The 14,770-nt window shown below is 36.6% G+C and overlaps 2 protein-coding genes across 21 annotated transcripts in view; one reads left to right on the plus strand and one right to left on the minus strand.

Annotated features, from left to right (window-relative positions):
* Window positions 1-1,188: 1,188 nt before the first annotated feature.
* On the minus strand, window positions 1,189-6,050 carry LOC119984613 (WRKY transcription factor 44-like). Of its 15 annotated transcripts, none has more exons than XM_038828671.1 (9): window positions 5,908-6,050; window positions 5,651-5,693; window positions 4,783-5,008; window positions 3,458-3,524; window positions 3,066-3,269; window positions 2,853-2,987; window positions 2,051-2,766; window positions 1,745-1,903; window positions 1,189-1,668 (listed from the first exon to the last, which is right to left on the minus strand). In XM_038828671.1, the coding sequence occupies exons 3-9, from the start codon at window positions 4,821-4,823 to the stop codon at window positions 1,494-1,496; spliced, it is 1,497 nt and encodes a 498-aa protein (XP_038684599.1). In that variant the 5' UTR covers window positions 4,824-5,008; window positions 5,651-5,693; window positions 5,908-6,050; the 3' UTR covers window positions 1,189-1,493. The 15 variants fall into 15 exon arrangements, with proteins under 15 accessions (XP_038684599.1, XP_038684582.1, XP_038684607.1 ...); XM_038828654.1 differs by having other exon boundaries at window positions 5,164-5,693; XM_038828679.1 differs by having other exon boundaries at window positions 1,189-1,656; window positions 5,164-5,693; window positions 5,902-6,045.
* Window positions 6,051-12,383: 6,333 nt separating this feature from the next.
* The window catches only part of LOC119984690 (thioredoxin-like protein AAED1, chloroplastic), a 4,073-nt gene continuing 1,686 nt past the window's right edge, over window positions 12,384-14,770 (plus strand). For 2 of the 6 annotated variants that reach the window (XM_038828774.1, XM_038828789.1), the window contains exons 1-5: window positions 12,384-12,779; window positions 12,855-12,900; window positions 13,750-13,809; window positions 14,191-14,227; window positions 14,364-14,443. In XM_038828774.1, the coding sequence (XP_038684702.1) occupies window positions 12,460-12,779; window positions 12,855-12,900; window positions 13,750-13,809; window positions 14,191-14,227; window positions 14,364-14,443 (543 nt within the window). In that variant the 5' untranslated portion in view covers window positions 12,384-12,459. The remainder of the gene's footprint in view (window positions 12,780-12,854; window positions 12,901-13,749; window positions 13,810-14,190; window positions 14,228-14,363; window positions 14,444-14,770) is intronic. The other 4 variants (XM_038828783.1, XM_038828797.1, XM_038828804.1 and 1 more) reach the window with 3 other exon arrangements.

Genomic DNA, 14,770 nt, shown 5'->3' on the forward strand with positions numbered 1-14,770 from the left:
AATGAGAAAAAATGGAAAACAAAGATAAAAAATAAAACTAAATGTATCATAATTTTTGTGTTGCATCTCTTCTACATCTCTCCCTCTCTGGAGTTTAGTCTGAGAAGTCATAAGGTTGTCAAAATTGAAATCTCACATAAAATCGATAGAAGACCGACAAGATTGAAAAAATGATAAGATTTTATAAAATTTTTAAAAATATATATATAAAATAATACAACAACTTATTTCGATATAAATAGTTAAACTTAAATGCAGTAATATTCTATAGGTAATAAAAAATTAAATAGGATTAATGTTTATTTATGGACACATCAATATGACACAAATTTGTAAATTTTGAGGCCTTCAAAGAAAAAACAAAGCTGCAAAACCTAAAATACAATAATCATGTTGCAAATTGCAACTTGTATTTTATATTCAATTCTAGATAAACTATGCATAAAATTTTGTTCCATAAAATATGAAGAGAGTGCATCAAGTTATAGACTTGTAGTTACAAAACAAATAGGAGTTCCATAAACTAGTGCTCATATTTGCTTCAATGTCCATAATATATTTTTATCAAAAGTACTAGTAAATGAAAGAGAAAAAGATCCATTGCATCCGTTCCCGCATCCACCCAGCGACACTTTGTACATCAAGATTGTCTTCATTTCCAGAAATATACTTTTCATTATTTCTATTAACGTCTTTATCTAATATCAAAACATCATTATTTCTATTAATGTCTTTATCAAATATCAATACAGTCACTAAGATCAACATGATAAAAAAAAAAAATGTTTAAGACCCTCAAAAGACCACCCTTTAATGTGGAGGGTTGGATATGAAGTGGGCCCTACATGTGTGTTTTTAATCAATGACTATTTTAATACCACATAGATTTAGGAGACTTTTGGGGGTGATATTTTAGGGGTCTCTAGCATTGTCCATAAAAAAAATGACAGTCACCAAGATCAAAATTTCTTGAGCCATACGTATGGATGCTTCCCAGTTCCCATCACCATGATCCTTAACACCACCTTGAGCAAGGTTCAACTTCAACTTGAGTCATTCCTCACAACAGCAAACACCGCCATTTTTTGATGAATCTAATCCATTTTGACAAACTATTTGTAGCTATTATTCTCCTTGATGATGGCATGCAATATTTAACTAATCTAAAAAAGCTGACATAAAGAACCATCATCAAAATACCAATAACTTTCTTTGCTCGACAATTAGTAAACAAGTGAAATTTATATGCAACTTCCCCAAAGTGGAAACATTACTACATAACTACATTAAGCAGAAGGTAATCAATCGAGAAAAGAAACATGATACTTGGAATAGAAGGAAAGACAGTAGATGAAAATCTCGAGCATATGATTTAATTCACATTACCCACAAATGAACCATCTTTTAAGACTTCAGATTTCTTAGATATTATGAGGCAGCTGCTGTTGATTTTTGCTTGTTTGATGATCGAATGCCAGTAGGTTTCGTTTCTCTCAACTAGTAGTGGCCTGTGAATTTGATTCTGAGGACACCAAATTTTTATTCTTGATAGGCATTTCATGGTTATGTTTTCCTTCATATGTCGTAATAAAAGCCCTTGGATCATCCGATGCCCTTTCCACATGCTTACGCACATTGCAGCTGAGACTGGTACATCTGTAGTAACTTCTGCAACATATATTTTATTTTAAGAGAACAAATAACACATACCACATAATGCGTACACAAATTGTTGAGTACTCACCTGGGATATGGATTGCCCTTTACAACCTTCTGTCCATATTTTCTCCAGCGGAAACCATCCCCCAGAATTTCAGAATCCACGGAACTTTGTACCGCAATGTGGGGATCTCGTATATCTTCCCCTGCTACAACTCCTTCATTGAAATGATTCTGACTTTTTCTGAAACAAACACATCACTGTTCAAAATTAATCCAGACAAGAAAGTATGATTTCTAGGGTGCAAATATTAGGAGTAAGAAATTGAAAGGTATTTTTTGCGTAAGTGTGAAACAGCTGTCTTTTAGGTATAGTTCTATTATCACTTACCTTCTTTTGCTTCTAGGTTCACCATCCTGTCCATTGCTTCCTTCATCACAATCAGCACTAATTCCACAAAAATTGTCAGAAGTTACAGCACCAGTATTAATTCCTCCAGTTACAACAGGATTAGAAGACAATAAATCTCTGTCCTGACAAGCCAAGGCAGATAATGCCTCCACATATCGATTTTCTACTCTACCTTTAGAACCTTCATTTCTTTCATCCAAGAGCTTATCCCACGATGGGACATTTGTCTCATGAGCAGAAGGATCAGATAGAGATCCTAAACCATGTGTTGCTGATGAGTTGCGGTTTGGAGGCTGAGGCTTTGAATGGTTGTGTTCACCCTTGTAAACAATTTCTGCGATCTGTCCATCAAACGACCTTTCAACCTTCTTTTTCACAGGACAATTAGGGTGGGTGCACTTATAGTAACTTCTTGGATATTCACTTCCTTTGACTTGCTTTTGCCCATACTTTCTCCAGTTATAGCCATCATAAGATGGTCGATCCCCATTTGCTGCATGAGGAGCATTTGGAACCTCTTCTAGGTTCTGCAGTGCTATATTTTCGCATTCAATTGACCGATCAGTTTCTGTATGCAATGCAATCTGAAGGTTTTTGCCTAGCTGGGATGGGAGATTCTGTATATCTTTGTTTGGGCATGGAACATGTGTCTCCACCAATGGTAGCATTTCTTGGTAGCTACTATTGAAGTTTCCCTGGGTAAAACAAATCAGTTATTCGAAGGCATGTCAAAATTCAGAAATCTTCCATAATTACAAACGTCAGAATTTTAGATGCTAACCATATTTGCCAAAAGAGAAACAGTCGTCTTTGACACAAACTTAGCTTGTGGTTTATATACCAGAGTAGCTCTTTTGTCCAACTTATACACGTCACGTTTTGAGTCAAAATTTAGTAGAGTTTCAGAGAACTCAGCCTGTTACATTCAAATATCATTAAGATCAAAACAAAAGAAGTCCTGCAACGAGAAATTTTTTTATAACTAAGAGACTACCTGGGAAGAAAGTGCAGCCCCCGGAGCAGAACTCGCCATTTGGTTGAACCTCACAGTCTTTGGTCTTATGGCAGCAACTGCAATCTCAGAACAGGTTTCATGGGGTGGGTCATCAATTGCACCAGAAAGGAGCTCAGAAAATGACCTAAAAGTGGAACGAGTTGGCCTTGTAGCTACTGGTTTGGTAACAACTATCCTCTCTGCCTGCTTGATATCCATTCTCAATAAATATATAATTCTGATTACATTTTATTGGAGCCTGACATGACAGAGCAAGGTAGTGGAAGATCCGGAATTCGAATCATCTTAGCCTGGAATTGTAAACTGAATAACAGTGATTGATGTCAAATTGTGACAAGGGGAAGCTAAATGGTGATAAATAAGGAGTATACATTTAAGAGGTCTCTCTTTCCAGTGTTCACTTCAGCGGTACCAGAATCAGAATCAACTTCTTTGAATCTGCACAGCAATCGATTAAATAGTCCCTGACTCCCTGCTATATATATATGTAAATTTACAAGAAGCACGAACTTATACTGATAATAAATAACCTCTTATAATCGATAAACTTTCATGTGAAAAAAAATTGAAACAAGCTTGATGTGCATGACAAGATCAGTCACATACTCACATACAAATATAAACGATAATAAAGCCAGCATTTGCATTTTATTACACTATCACATCAATTATCCTTTTCTTTGTAATAGATAAATGTCATTACATAGTGAACTAAATAAATAAAGCCCTTTGAGCCTGGTACACAAGAACTATACAAAGAAGAGAACCCTGTTAAAGGTTCTGTATTTATAATTTTCATTTGAATGTTTTGTTCTATCTTCTGGGTTTATTATCAAAGAACTTGTAGGACTTAAGAAGTAGAAGTAGAAAAGTAGTCCCAGAACAGTCCTTTGCCATGGAAGGGATTCGTAGCTTATTGAAGTACTGGCCATCAGAGTCTGGAGGTGACAAACCATCACTCAATGGCCCAAATAAAGGAAGAAGGGAAGATCATTCAACTAATGCAATAGCAAAATCATTTTTCTAAAGAAAGTATCAATCTTGCTGGATGAACAGTGAATGATCAGGTATTGTTTGGGAGTTGGGACCATATCCTGTATCCTCTATTACAATGGCTAAAGCAACTGCATAAAAGACCATGGAGGGAATGTAAGAATATGGAAACAACTCTTGAAATCTAGCCCACTAAAGGTTATCCAAAACTGGCAACAGACAAAGATCAATTTCAAGATACCTCTAGGTTCTAGTGGTAAGGGGAGGGAGGAATACAGAAGGCAGATGACTGACTTTATGCGCAGCAGCCACATGTTTACCGAATTTAATTGGAAAATTTTGGAACTTCATTCTCAAGGATCAGGAAGGCTGCGAAAATGTAGATAATTAATGATTTCATAATCTTGATGCTCTACATCAGTCGTGTAGAAACCTTTGTTGGCAAGTTTAAGATCGATCAGCATCTCTCAATTTCCCGCCAGTGCAATATCAATATGTTTTGGCATGCATAGGTTTAACCTTAGTTACGTGTCCCACTCCACAATGAGCAATATATGATCACATTAGCATCCCCAAATGCTCATTTCAGTTGTGATATTCTGCGCAGTAATCATCTAAGTTTGTTTATACTCAAAGTGTAAAATAACTCAGTCGGCGGCACTGGCACAAAAAGTCAAAAATGGTTTGTGACTCGGCAGCCTACCTTAAACCCACCCCTGTAATATACTTCAGTATAGTATGCATCTCTGGACATAATTAAGCTCTACAAACCGCCGCTACTGGTATTGATTTTCTTTGAACTCCTGCCTCTGCCCTGCAATTGGTTTTTGAACCCCCCGCGGTGCCTCTACCCTTGTGTATGCCTTATCTTTCTCTTGGCTCTTCAGGTCAAAGGACCTATAACAAGCAATGAACTTTCTCGTTTCGACCTGAAACCAGAAAGAAGACTACTCTTTAAGGAGCAAGAGTTGGCTCAGTGGTGAGCTCTGCTCCTCATAACTTGCACAAGATCAAAGGTTGGAGAATTCCCTCCAAAAATTAAAACATAATCCCATGACTTCTCAAAAACGAATACTACGCTTACCCATATCCTTTTTTTTTTTCTTAAGGTCCCCATCTGAGCTTTTGCCGGCGCTAGAAAATTTATTTGAAGTTGTAAACTTTTCTTCCACTTTGTAGAGTATAGAAGGTTCCAGAAAAGCAAAGGATGCTGAATCAATTTACAGGATAACAAAATTGTACCTACACAAAGATTAGATTGCAGCACCACCAAAAAATCATCCACTTTTCTATTATAGAAGGTGAATTTAAACTTGAATTTTATATTTAGAAACATCTTTCATTAACATCAGCAAAAAAAAAAAAATCAGAGCAAAAATGTGCAGGTGCAGATAATTTATCATATAATTCGGAAGCAGTGATGAAACCCATGAAACATCATATCAATCGGAAACATACAAAAAAGTCACAGAACAACTTCGAAATGAAATAATAATGTGATGCCGAGCATAACGAGTAAAGGAAGTGGTAAATAACTCAGAAAAAAAAGGGTTAATTTTTCTCCTCCGTACTGTCTAAGCTAATTCATTGACCACGTTGAGCTCAAGTTGAAGCCTACACAACAAAAACCCAGAAATACAATTGTGAAAAGGAAAATAAAACTGATCAACGGTGAAAAACTTGACAAAAGAACAAGAAACTTAGAGAGAGGAAGAGAGACATGAATATATACGGGAGATCATATTACTTGCTAGCTAGCTAGATAAAAGGAAATTTGACTTTTATTGGAGCTTAAAACAAGCTTTAAAGAGAAAGCGTTTACATTTACCCAATGGATGCTCAGGATTCTGGAACAGTAGCCGTTTTATCTATAAATCTACAAGCTCACAGAGACGAAAGAAAGAGGAGGAAGAAGGGATGAGTTCTCTCACACTGGAACAATTTTTATTTTCATTTTCATTTTTTTTGTTGTTGGCTTATGTTAATGTTGGATATTGTTGGTCTCTCTCAGCCCATGGTACGGCCAACAAACCACCTCTCTATCCCACGCGCGCGTGTTACAGTTGTTGTAAAACCCTAGATTTTGAACTTTGAAGGGGTCTAGTTTAACTAATATTGAAATTTGGGGCTAATTAAAATTTTGGGACTAAGGGTGGAATGAAATGAAATAAAATTTAGGGGATAAAATATAAACGGAGGAAACTAAATGGCTGATATTCTAATTTTGTTTAAAACTTGAAAAAAATAATTATAAAAGAACCTAAAATCTTTTTCTCCCTCTCGGTCGCCTCTTCCCGACTCTGATTCTTATTACTGCAACACCCTATTGACGCCACAAAAGTCGACTGGCCTCACTACGGTAGTCACCGGACATTGTAAGACATCAGAGTCATCATCGTCGGAGACTAGAGGAACCGTCCAGTAAGTTTTCTCTCTCCCATTCTCTCCTTAGCAAAATACGATGAACAAAGTATTGGCCTTGGTGGCCACTGCAGGGATCACCGGAGTGATCCCAGCGTGACAATTCCCTTTACCGGAGATGAAACCAGGTGGGTCGATTAACATGGCCGTGTGGCATCAATTTCTGGAATGTCACTGTTGTCACTCGATATTCTCGGGTCAGCACCGTTTGTGCTTTAGGCTCTAATTGAGCACTTGGTTAGTTTTGATTTGTTGGCCAATGTGAAAGGTTTGGTCCATTTGATCATGAAACCATGTTTGACCGTGACACAAGATTTGATCCATAATGTAGATTTTGGTTCATGTGAACATTTGAATAACTTGTGGTGGTGGGGCACTTAATAGACTTGGCCATTTTTGGTATGGGAAGACCGGAAAAATAATAATAATAAAGTTTTAGACATATGATAAATCGGATAATTTAATAACTCGTGATAACGTGGTATTTTATAGAGGATCGAGGAGACGTTGTAAATGCTTAGAATTTTATACACTGCTATCAAGATAGGGGTTCTGATCTCTTTGGCTTCTACTACCTGACTTTTCGTTTCAGTAATAACTCTAGGATATTACTCACCTTATTATCTGTTTGCTTGATAAATTCAATATCATCCACATTAGGAATTATTAGTATTCTGTTGTATTTGATGGGACTTGGGTTGTTATTGTTCCTTGTGCTGTTGGTGTGGATTCCTTTCATGGGATGTAGAGGTTCTCACATTTTTGGCCTCTAGTTCCCGATATTTCTTTTCTTGTATGATCCCATGAATCGCTCCTTTTACCTTGACTAGTACTCGATTGTTTCGTGTTCCATTCCTAGAAATTATGGTCGTTACTTGTTTTGTCTTGTCATTTTGTGATCTCTATTCATTGATCTCGTAATAGTGCATCCATTGGTAAATTCCTTTTGGTATTGCTGATTGTTCTTGATGGTTAATGTGCTTTGATACCTGATTGGTTGTTTCGATCATATTATACTTGTTTTGTCATCTTGCGTGATTGATTCTCTTGACATGTAAATTTGGCATGAAATCATTTTGGTAGTTTGGATTGCTAGAAAATGTATTAAATAAATAAATTTTATTCTAAAACATTTTTGTTTTAAAATAAAATATTGGAAATATTGTTTATATTTCTTTAAAAGTTTTTGTGTAAATCACATAATAATATTTCGAATTTGATTAGGTTATTCGTAGGGCCTTGCATCATATTTTAGAAAAAAAAATATTGTCTAAATAAAATTGAATCGTTTTAGGTGCATGGAAATTCTATTGAAGACATGCATCATGATTGATTGATTGATTTGGATGGGTGTCGATGGTGTAGTTGACATCAATGCTGTAGTATTGTTGTTTTTGTCTAGTTTGTTGTGGAATTTGTGGTGTTGACTCGTGATTTGTTGTTAGCTATGTTATTATTGTCTTACCAGTTGTGGTTTGTGGAGTTGTATGGATGGTTGTTGGTGTCACAGTCTCCGATGATTGTTCCGGACTACCGTGTGCTGCCTTTGAGTTTTATGGATGGATTTGTGTGCCACGGCCTCCTACGATTTTCCAGAGTGTTATGTGCTGCTGCTATTGAGATTTGTGGATGGTTTAGTGTGCCACGACCTCTAACGATTTTTTCAGAGTGTCGTGTGCTGCTGCCTTTGAGATTTGTGGATGGGTTTGACGCCACAACCTCCTATGGTTGTTCCGTACTATCGTGTGTTTCTTTTGAGACATGTGGATGCTTTGATGCCATGGCCTCCGATGCTTGTTCTGGACTGCCCCGTGTGTGTGATTGTTGCGTTGAATGGATAGTTGTGTTAGAGTTGTGATGTGTATGATTGCATGCATATATATTGCTTGTCCATGTACAATGTAATGTTTTGTTGGTATTGACTGTGGAATGATCATATTGATTATTGTTGTCATTTTCATTTTGGTTGTTTTAGTTGTTGCGCTCTACTCAAGTAGATTCAATATGCTTTTTATTTTGTTCGTTGTTTGATTCATTGTGTGATTGTTGCACACTTGGGTACCTACCACATAGGTATCTAGATTCTTGTTAGGTAATTATCCCTATTGGGCTTTATAGCTCACCCTCTCTTTTGTTTCCCCCACTTTCACGTAATTTCATTGGCTGTGATTAGTTTTTGGTGACGTGATCGTGGTGACATGGATACTAGAATCTATTGGGTTATGAGTAGTTTTGTTAGGTTGTTGTCGTTTAAATTTCTACGTATTGAAGTTTGATGGGATATGTTGAATATTTATATTATTTATTTTAGTAATCAATGCATTGTGAGGATGTTGACAAATTTTTTGATAATCGAGATTAGTTTAGTAATTTCACAGACACTAGACCCCTGGGACGGGTGGTTGTTACAGTGTGCATTTTGAATCGCTTGCGCTACGTTAGTGGTGGGCCCTATGAGACAAATAAGATAAGTAGTGATTAAAAAGCTGCCACACATTGTTAGTGGTGGGCCCTAAACTCGTTAAGTTCAGTCCCAACATTTCAGTAATTTTATCTTTATCGATTAATTTGATTTGATGTCAACCTCTTGTATTTTTTTTGGGTATAATAATGTCGCGGCAACAATGTGAAGATGAGCGAAAGACACACATATATTATTATAATATATAATATATAATATTATTAAATCCTTGAGATTTTGAAGTTTGAACAAATTAAACGTCCGAATACTCGTAATTGTACAAGCTTACAAGGTTGAAGAAGAGCTTATGTTGCTGTTCTTTGAAGATTAGTTGAGATGAAAATTTGGAATGTCAGTTGGGGAAGATGTAAACACGTTGGAGGATTTTCCTCAACTCCTAAACCGACATTCCACCGCATCTATGTGACTGGTAGTTGAGTTATGCATACCACGTGTCAAGATTTGTGTAGATATTAGGCTAAATGTAATTTTTTGTCTCTCAACTATATAAGTGATTTCATTTTCGTCCTTAAATTATTTTTGCTCTCAATTTATGTGAAGAAACTTTTGTTGTCGAAAATGAAAAAAAAAATTTGAGGGATGAAATTGAGAAACAAAAAGTTAAGGGACGAAAATGGAACCACTGTATAGTTGAGGGACGAAAAGTTTTTAATCTGTCCAATTTGTATTCCACGTGTATCCACTGTGTACAAACTATGTCAAGTGGGATGCCACATGAGATTTTTTCGAGGTCGGAAAAAATCTCTAGAGAAGCACGTTCATAAAATATTAAAAATTGAAGACATGATGTTGTAATAGTCCTTCCGCAATAGTTACACTTTGTTCGCTTTGAACCAATTCATACTAGTGCGCTTTGTCTTCCCCAGCCCAACACTGACCCATGCTCGTTTGAACCTATGAAAAGCGTTTGTTACTAGTTAGGAAGTTAATTTGACAATTATATATTGTAACTTATATCTTCCATTGAGATTAGGAAAGCATTTGTTACTAGTTATGAAGTTTGACAATTATATTTCACATATTTCTCTGGACAATGTGGGACAAGAGACTTAACTCTTCGTCATTCGATAGCTTGCCCAACACTATCAAACTTGCACTATAGAGGCTTGTGGGGGCCCACTCTAGCCGAATGTTACATATATGCAAGCGGAAGAGAATAACGTTGTTGTATTCACACTCCAATGATAAGAAATACGATTTATCAATAAAATAGTTTCCACACAAAACCCCCTTTCACATTCATTAGTAAATTTTCCACACTAATATCGTGAGGATGATAGAGTTGCTCGAATACAGCCTAAATAGCACAAGTTCATCCTTAATGTCATACGAGAAGCATCTTGTGTACAAAGAACGCGAGGACTGATAACTTTGATAGGTGGTGTAGATGCCAAAAATGGTATAGCCCTACATGATCATATAACAACAAAGTTAATTGGACTACTTTGGTCCATGGGTCTAAACATCTTAGCTAGGCCCAAGACCTAAGGCCCATCTTGCGGCTCACATACTATTCATACGTCATTACCGAAGTAAACATAACAGCTACCTACCGTCAAGACCCCTACGTTCCCTGACATCTGTTTGCAGGGATTGTACAGTCTGTCTGATCTCTTATATTTACTATAACTACCACCTAATAAAGTGACATCAAGTTTCAACACATCCATGTGTTGGCGACCGTGGGTAGACGTCAATACTGTATTGGCGCTGGCTCGAACAAACACCTCCTTGTGAGCTGATCTAGCTGTAAAGCAGCTCCTATCACATCTAGCCTATGACCAATATTTACGGTATGACAGGCTCACATGCCTAGGTAAGGTTTCCTTTTATATATGTATTTGTTCATTAAGTGCCGCCTATAATTCTATCCATACTTTCGTCAACACCTGTTTTCATCATTCCATATTGTTACTGTATCTTCCTTCCTGACATCTGTCGGACCCTGACACAGCCGTAATATTGGACCTTTTATATATTTCCTTTTATACAACTTGGTCCAATGAAACAAGTGGAAGGTACACACAAATCTCAAGGTTGGTCTTCGTCCTTCTATTAATACCCCTCCCTTTTTCCATTGAGAGGGGAGGAACGTTTTTTCTTCGAAAGAAACAAAAGAACAGTTTAACCAACCCTTCACAAAGCAACCACACTCAGACAACACACCGATACCATAGCTGGTCTTCCATCTCCGACGAGTACTAACTTGATCGATCGGCACCCCCCAAGCCGGTTAAGGAGCTTTCACGGTTTGCCTTGTTGTGAAATTGCAGGATTCAAAACTACAAACGGACCCCACAAGAAGAGAAGTTGACCTTTCAACGATTGTAGAAATCTGCTCCTACAGGTGGGTCACAGACGCCGACGTGGTAGGGACGTAGGAAGGAGATTAGTTCAGGGCTGGGTGTAATGATTTTAGAGGATAAAAGAAATTTGTCACCATATTAATTTAATCAAACCCTAATTCTGTCTTTACATTTTTGCTGAAATTGGAACGAAGTATGGAAAAGTAACTGGTACACTAAATCATGATTGTCTACCATTTCCCTTTAAACTAATTAATAGTTTTTTAGAAGAAAATAAAGAATAAAACAAAATGTATTAGAACATGAGTTCAAGCCACTTATGTGTGTGACCATGAATTGAGAAAACAATAACGGGCCATTTGGTTAATAATTGTGTGAGGTGAGTATGAGATGGGGAGGAGATGAGTGCGAGTTGAATGTGAGATGAGCATGAGATAAATATAATCATGTTTGATATAAAATAAAAAGTGAGTATGAGTATAAGAATATTAACGATACAATTTTCATATCATCATTTTTTTTAAAACAAAATAATATTTTATAATAAATGTAAATAGTTTTTTACACATCAAAATTCATTATCCCTTGTGGAGAATAACCATTCTCATCATTTTCGTGAGCTTGACTATTCTCCACAGGGGAGAATAGATAGTGGAATGAGTTTGGGATTCCATCATAAAAAACTCAACCAAACAATAGAATATACTAATCCCACCCTTATTCCCCTCGAAAACACCAACCAAATGCCCCGTAATTGTTTCTCATGTAGCTCAAAACATTTGTCAACACATTAACAAAGCAAAGTCTGTATTGCATAATTGAGGGATGAAATTGAAAAAAAAAGTTTAAGGACGAAAATGAAACCACATTTATAGTTGAGGAACAAAAGATTATATTTAATATTTTATATTTTGAGTCTGTACCACGTGTGTACAAATTCCGTCAAGTAGAATGTCACATAAGATTTGTTCGACGTCGGAACTTTTTGAGGGACGTAAGGGGTACTTTCCAATACTTGAGGGATAAAATTGAAAATAAAAATAATTTAAGGAAAAATTAAATCACGTATATAATTGAAAAAAAAATAAAATATTTAGCCGTTATTCGGCTTCCACAAACAAAAACCTTTTAGACTCCGCTGAGAACAAGGATTGCTTTTGCTTGCTTGGCCATGGCGATGTCTTTCCTACCAAACAGACTCCATCACCATCCGACACATGTGCTACCCAATCCACCACAGATCTTAAGTCCTCGCCTGAGTTTCTTCTCCCTCGGTCTCGGACGATGCAACAACAGCATCAGAGTCAAAATCCCACCAAGGCAAAGCCGACTTAACATGCTCCAAATTGCAGCCTCTTCATTGTCTGGAATTGAATCTTCTGGTTTCCCTGGTGAAGATATAACAGTGTTTGATTTGAATGGGAATGGAATCCCAATTTCTGATTTATGGAAAGACCGTAAAGCCGTGGTTGCATTTGCTCGGCACTTCGGGTGATTTGACGTTTCCACTATGTTTGACTTCCCAGGAACATTTATTTACGTTAATTGTTGTTGTATTAATTGTAGATGCGTCCTTTGCCGCAAAAGGGCTGATTATCTGGCCTCCAAGAAGGTATCTTGTTGTCTTAATTTTACCAATTATACTGCCCATTTTGGTGCTTCGAAGCGGATGCATTCCATTCAATTTTCTCAGAAAAGCTTATGGGCCCTTCATCTTATAAATTTTTTCGGAGAATGTTTGCCTTTCCTGCATTGCTATGGGCTATCTCGACAAGTGAAATTGTCGGGAAGTGGCTAAGCATCATTTATGGAAAATTTTTAGGACCTTTTCCTGCGGATGCGATATATAGAATGGAATGTTATTTCCACCTTTTTGTGGAAGGGAATTTCTTATATTTCCGCGTTATGTTAGTTCAACGCTAGTGAATTTTTGCGAATGGTATGTTTTTACTCTTCCACGGAACAATTTTATTGTATGATGTGGGGGGGGGGGGGGGAGAGAAAGTTGTGTATTCAGATGAAGGACAAATTATGATTTCACGACTGTAATTTCTTTGTTCTTGGAGAACATTTTTTTGAAAGAGATTAAGTCAACTAAGAGAGATTTATGTTTAAGTGTTTAGATTATTTTGTTTTTTTTTTCCTTCTCTTATTTGGGAATTCCATTTATCTCTTTCCATGTTCTCCACTTCTCCTTGGATCAACCAGGCTGTTGGCCATCTTGTTTCTACTAGGCTTAATATTCCCAATGCAGTTTGCTATAAAGGTTTAACTTTCAAGAGGAACATTAGGAACTCATTTGGTTTTGAAGGCATGCTGAATTTGCTCGCATAGGGAGATCTTACCCTAGTTATCTGGCTCGGCTTGAATCTTGATGAGACATGTGACTGCAGATTACTCATTCACACTTTACTGACACATATGAACAATTTATTTTGCTGATAAATTTCCTATGTTACAGGATGTAATGGATGCATCTGGTGTGTCTCTGGTTTTAGTTGGACCTGGTAGTATTGATCAGGTATCTTCTTCAAACACAGTTTGAATTACTTATGTATGCTTAAGGGGGACATGTTGACTGAGTTTATGCTTAGTGCGCCGATTGTATGAGTTTTATATTGGATTCCTGTTACGCACTATAACATATAGGAAAAATGCAAATATATAGTCTGTCTGCATTATACCAAAATATTCGTTGTGCTAGTTTGCCATCAAATCCTTACATTCCTCTTTTTGGTATAAGCAGAAGTGCTAGGTTGTTACTTCACGTTAAATTTAAGAACTGTTGAGCTTTGACCATTTTTCGTAACCAACCTTTATCTAACACTTCCTAAGAATCAATTTTTATTAGATTTTACTTTCAATTCATTGGATCATGAATGTTTGTCCTACGTTGATGCAGGCAAAAGCATTCTATGAGCAAACAAAGTTTGAAGGAGGTATGCATTATCTGATGTTGCAAAACATTTTATTGCATCTTATTTTCTCAGAGCAATAAAGAATATCATTCACCACTTACGAATTTCACGATGTCTTTTCTATTGCTTTATGTTAGATGTTTGATGTTTGTTGCAGAAATTTATGCGGATCCCTCCCATGCATCATATAGGGCTCTGAGATTTGTTTCTGGGGTTTCAACTACATTTACACCCAAAGTATGTGTTACATTACTATTTCAACACAAGTAGTTAACCAGTGCTATCCTTTAAGTTCTCAATAACTCTTAAGCTCGTATGTGGGGACTGGACATGCCAAAAGTTTAAACTACTCAGAATGGTGAATTCTAATATTTGACCACTTTTGCCTGTTTAATTCTACAATACTATTTTGAAGTACGGTTTCAACCCAATAGGTTAGTTTGATAGCTGAAGGTATATTTATTTTTTTAAACATGTTCCATGTTTGAGTAAATCATTTAAATATAAAATGATCCACTCCGATAAGCTTGAGCTTTTAGGAGGAAGGATGTTTCACATGGTATC

The sequence above is a fragment of the Tripterygium wilfordii genome, chromosome 3 (assembly GCF_013401445.1).
Source record: "Tripterygium wilfordii isolate XIE 37 chromosome 3, ASM1340144v1, whole genome shotgun sequence".
Lineage (NCBI taxonomy): Eukaryota > Viridiplantae > Streptophyta > Magnoliopsida > Celastrales > Celastraceae > Tripterygium > Tripterygium wilfordii.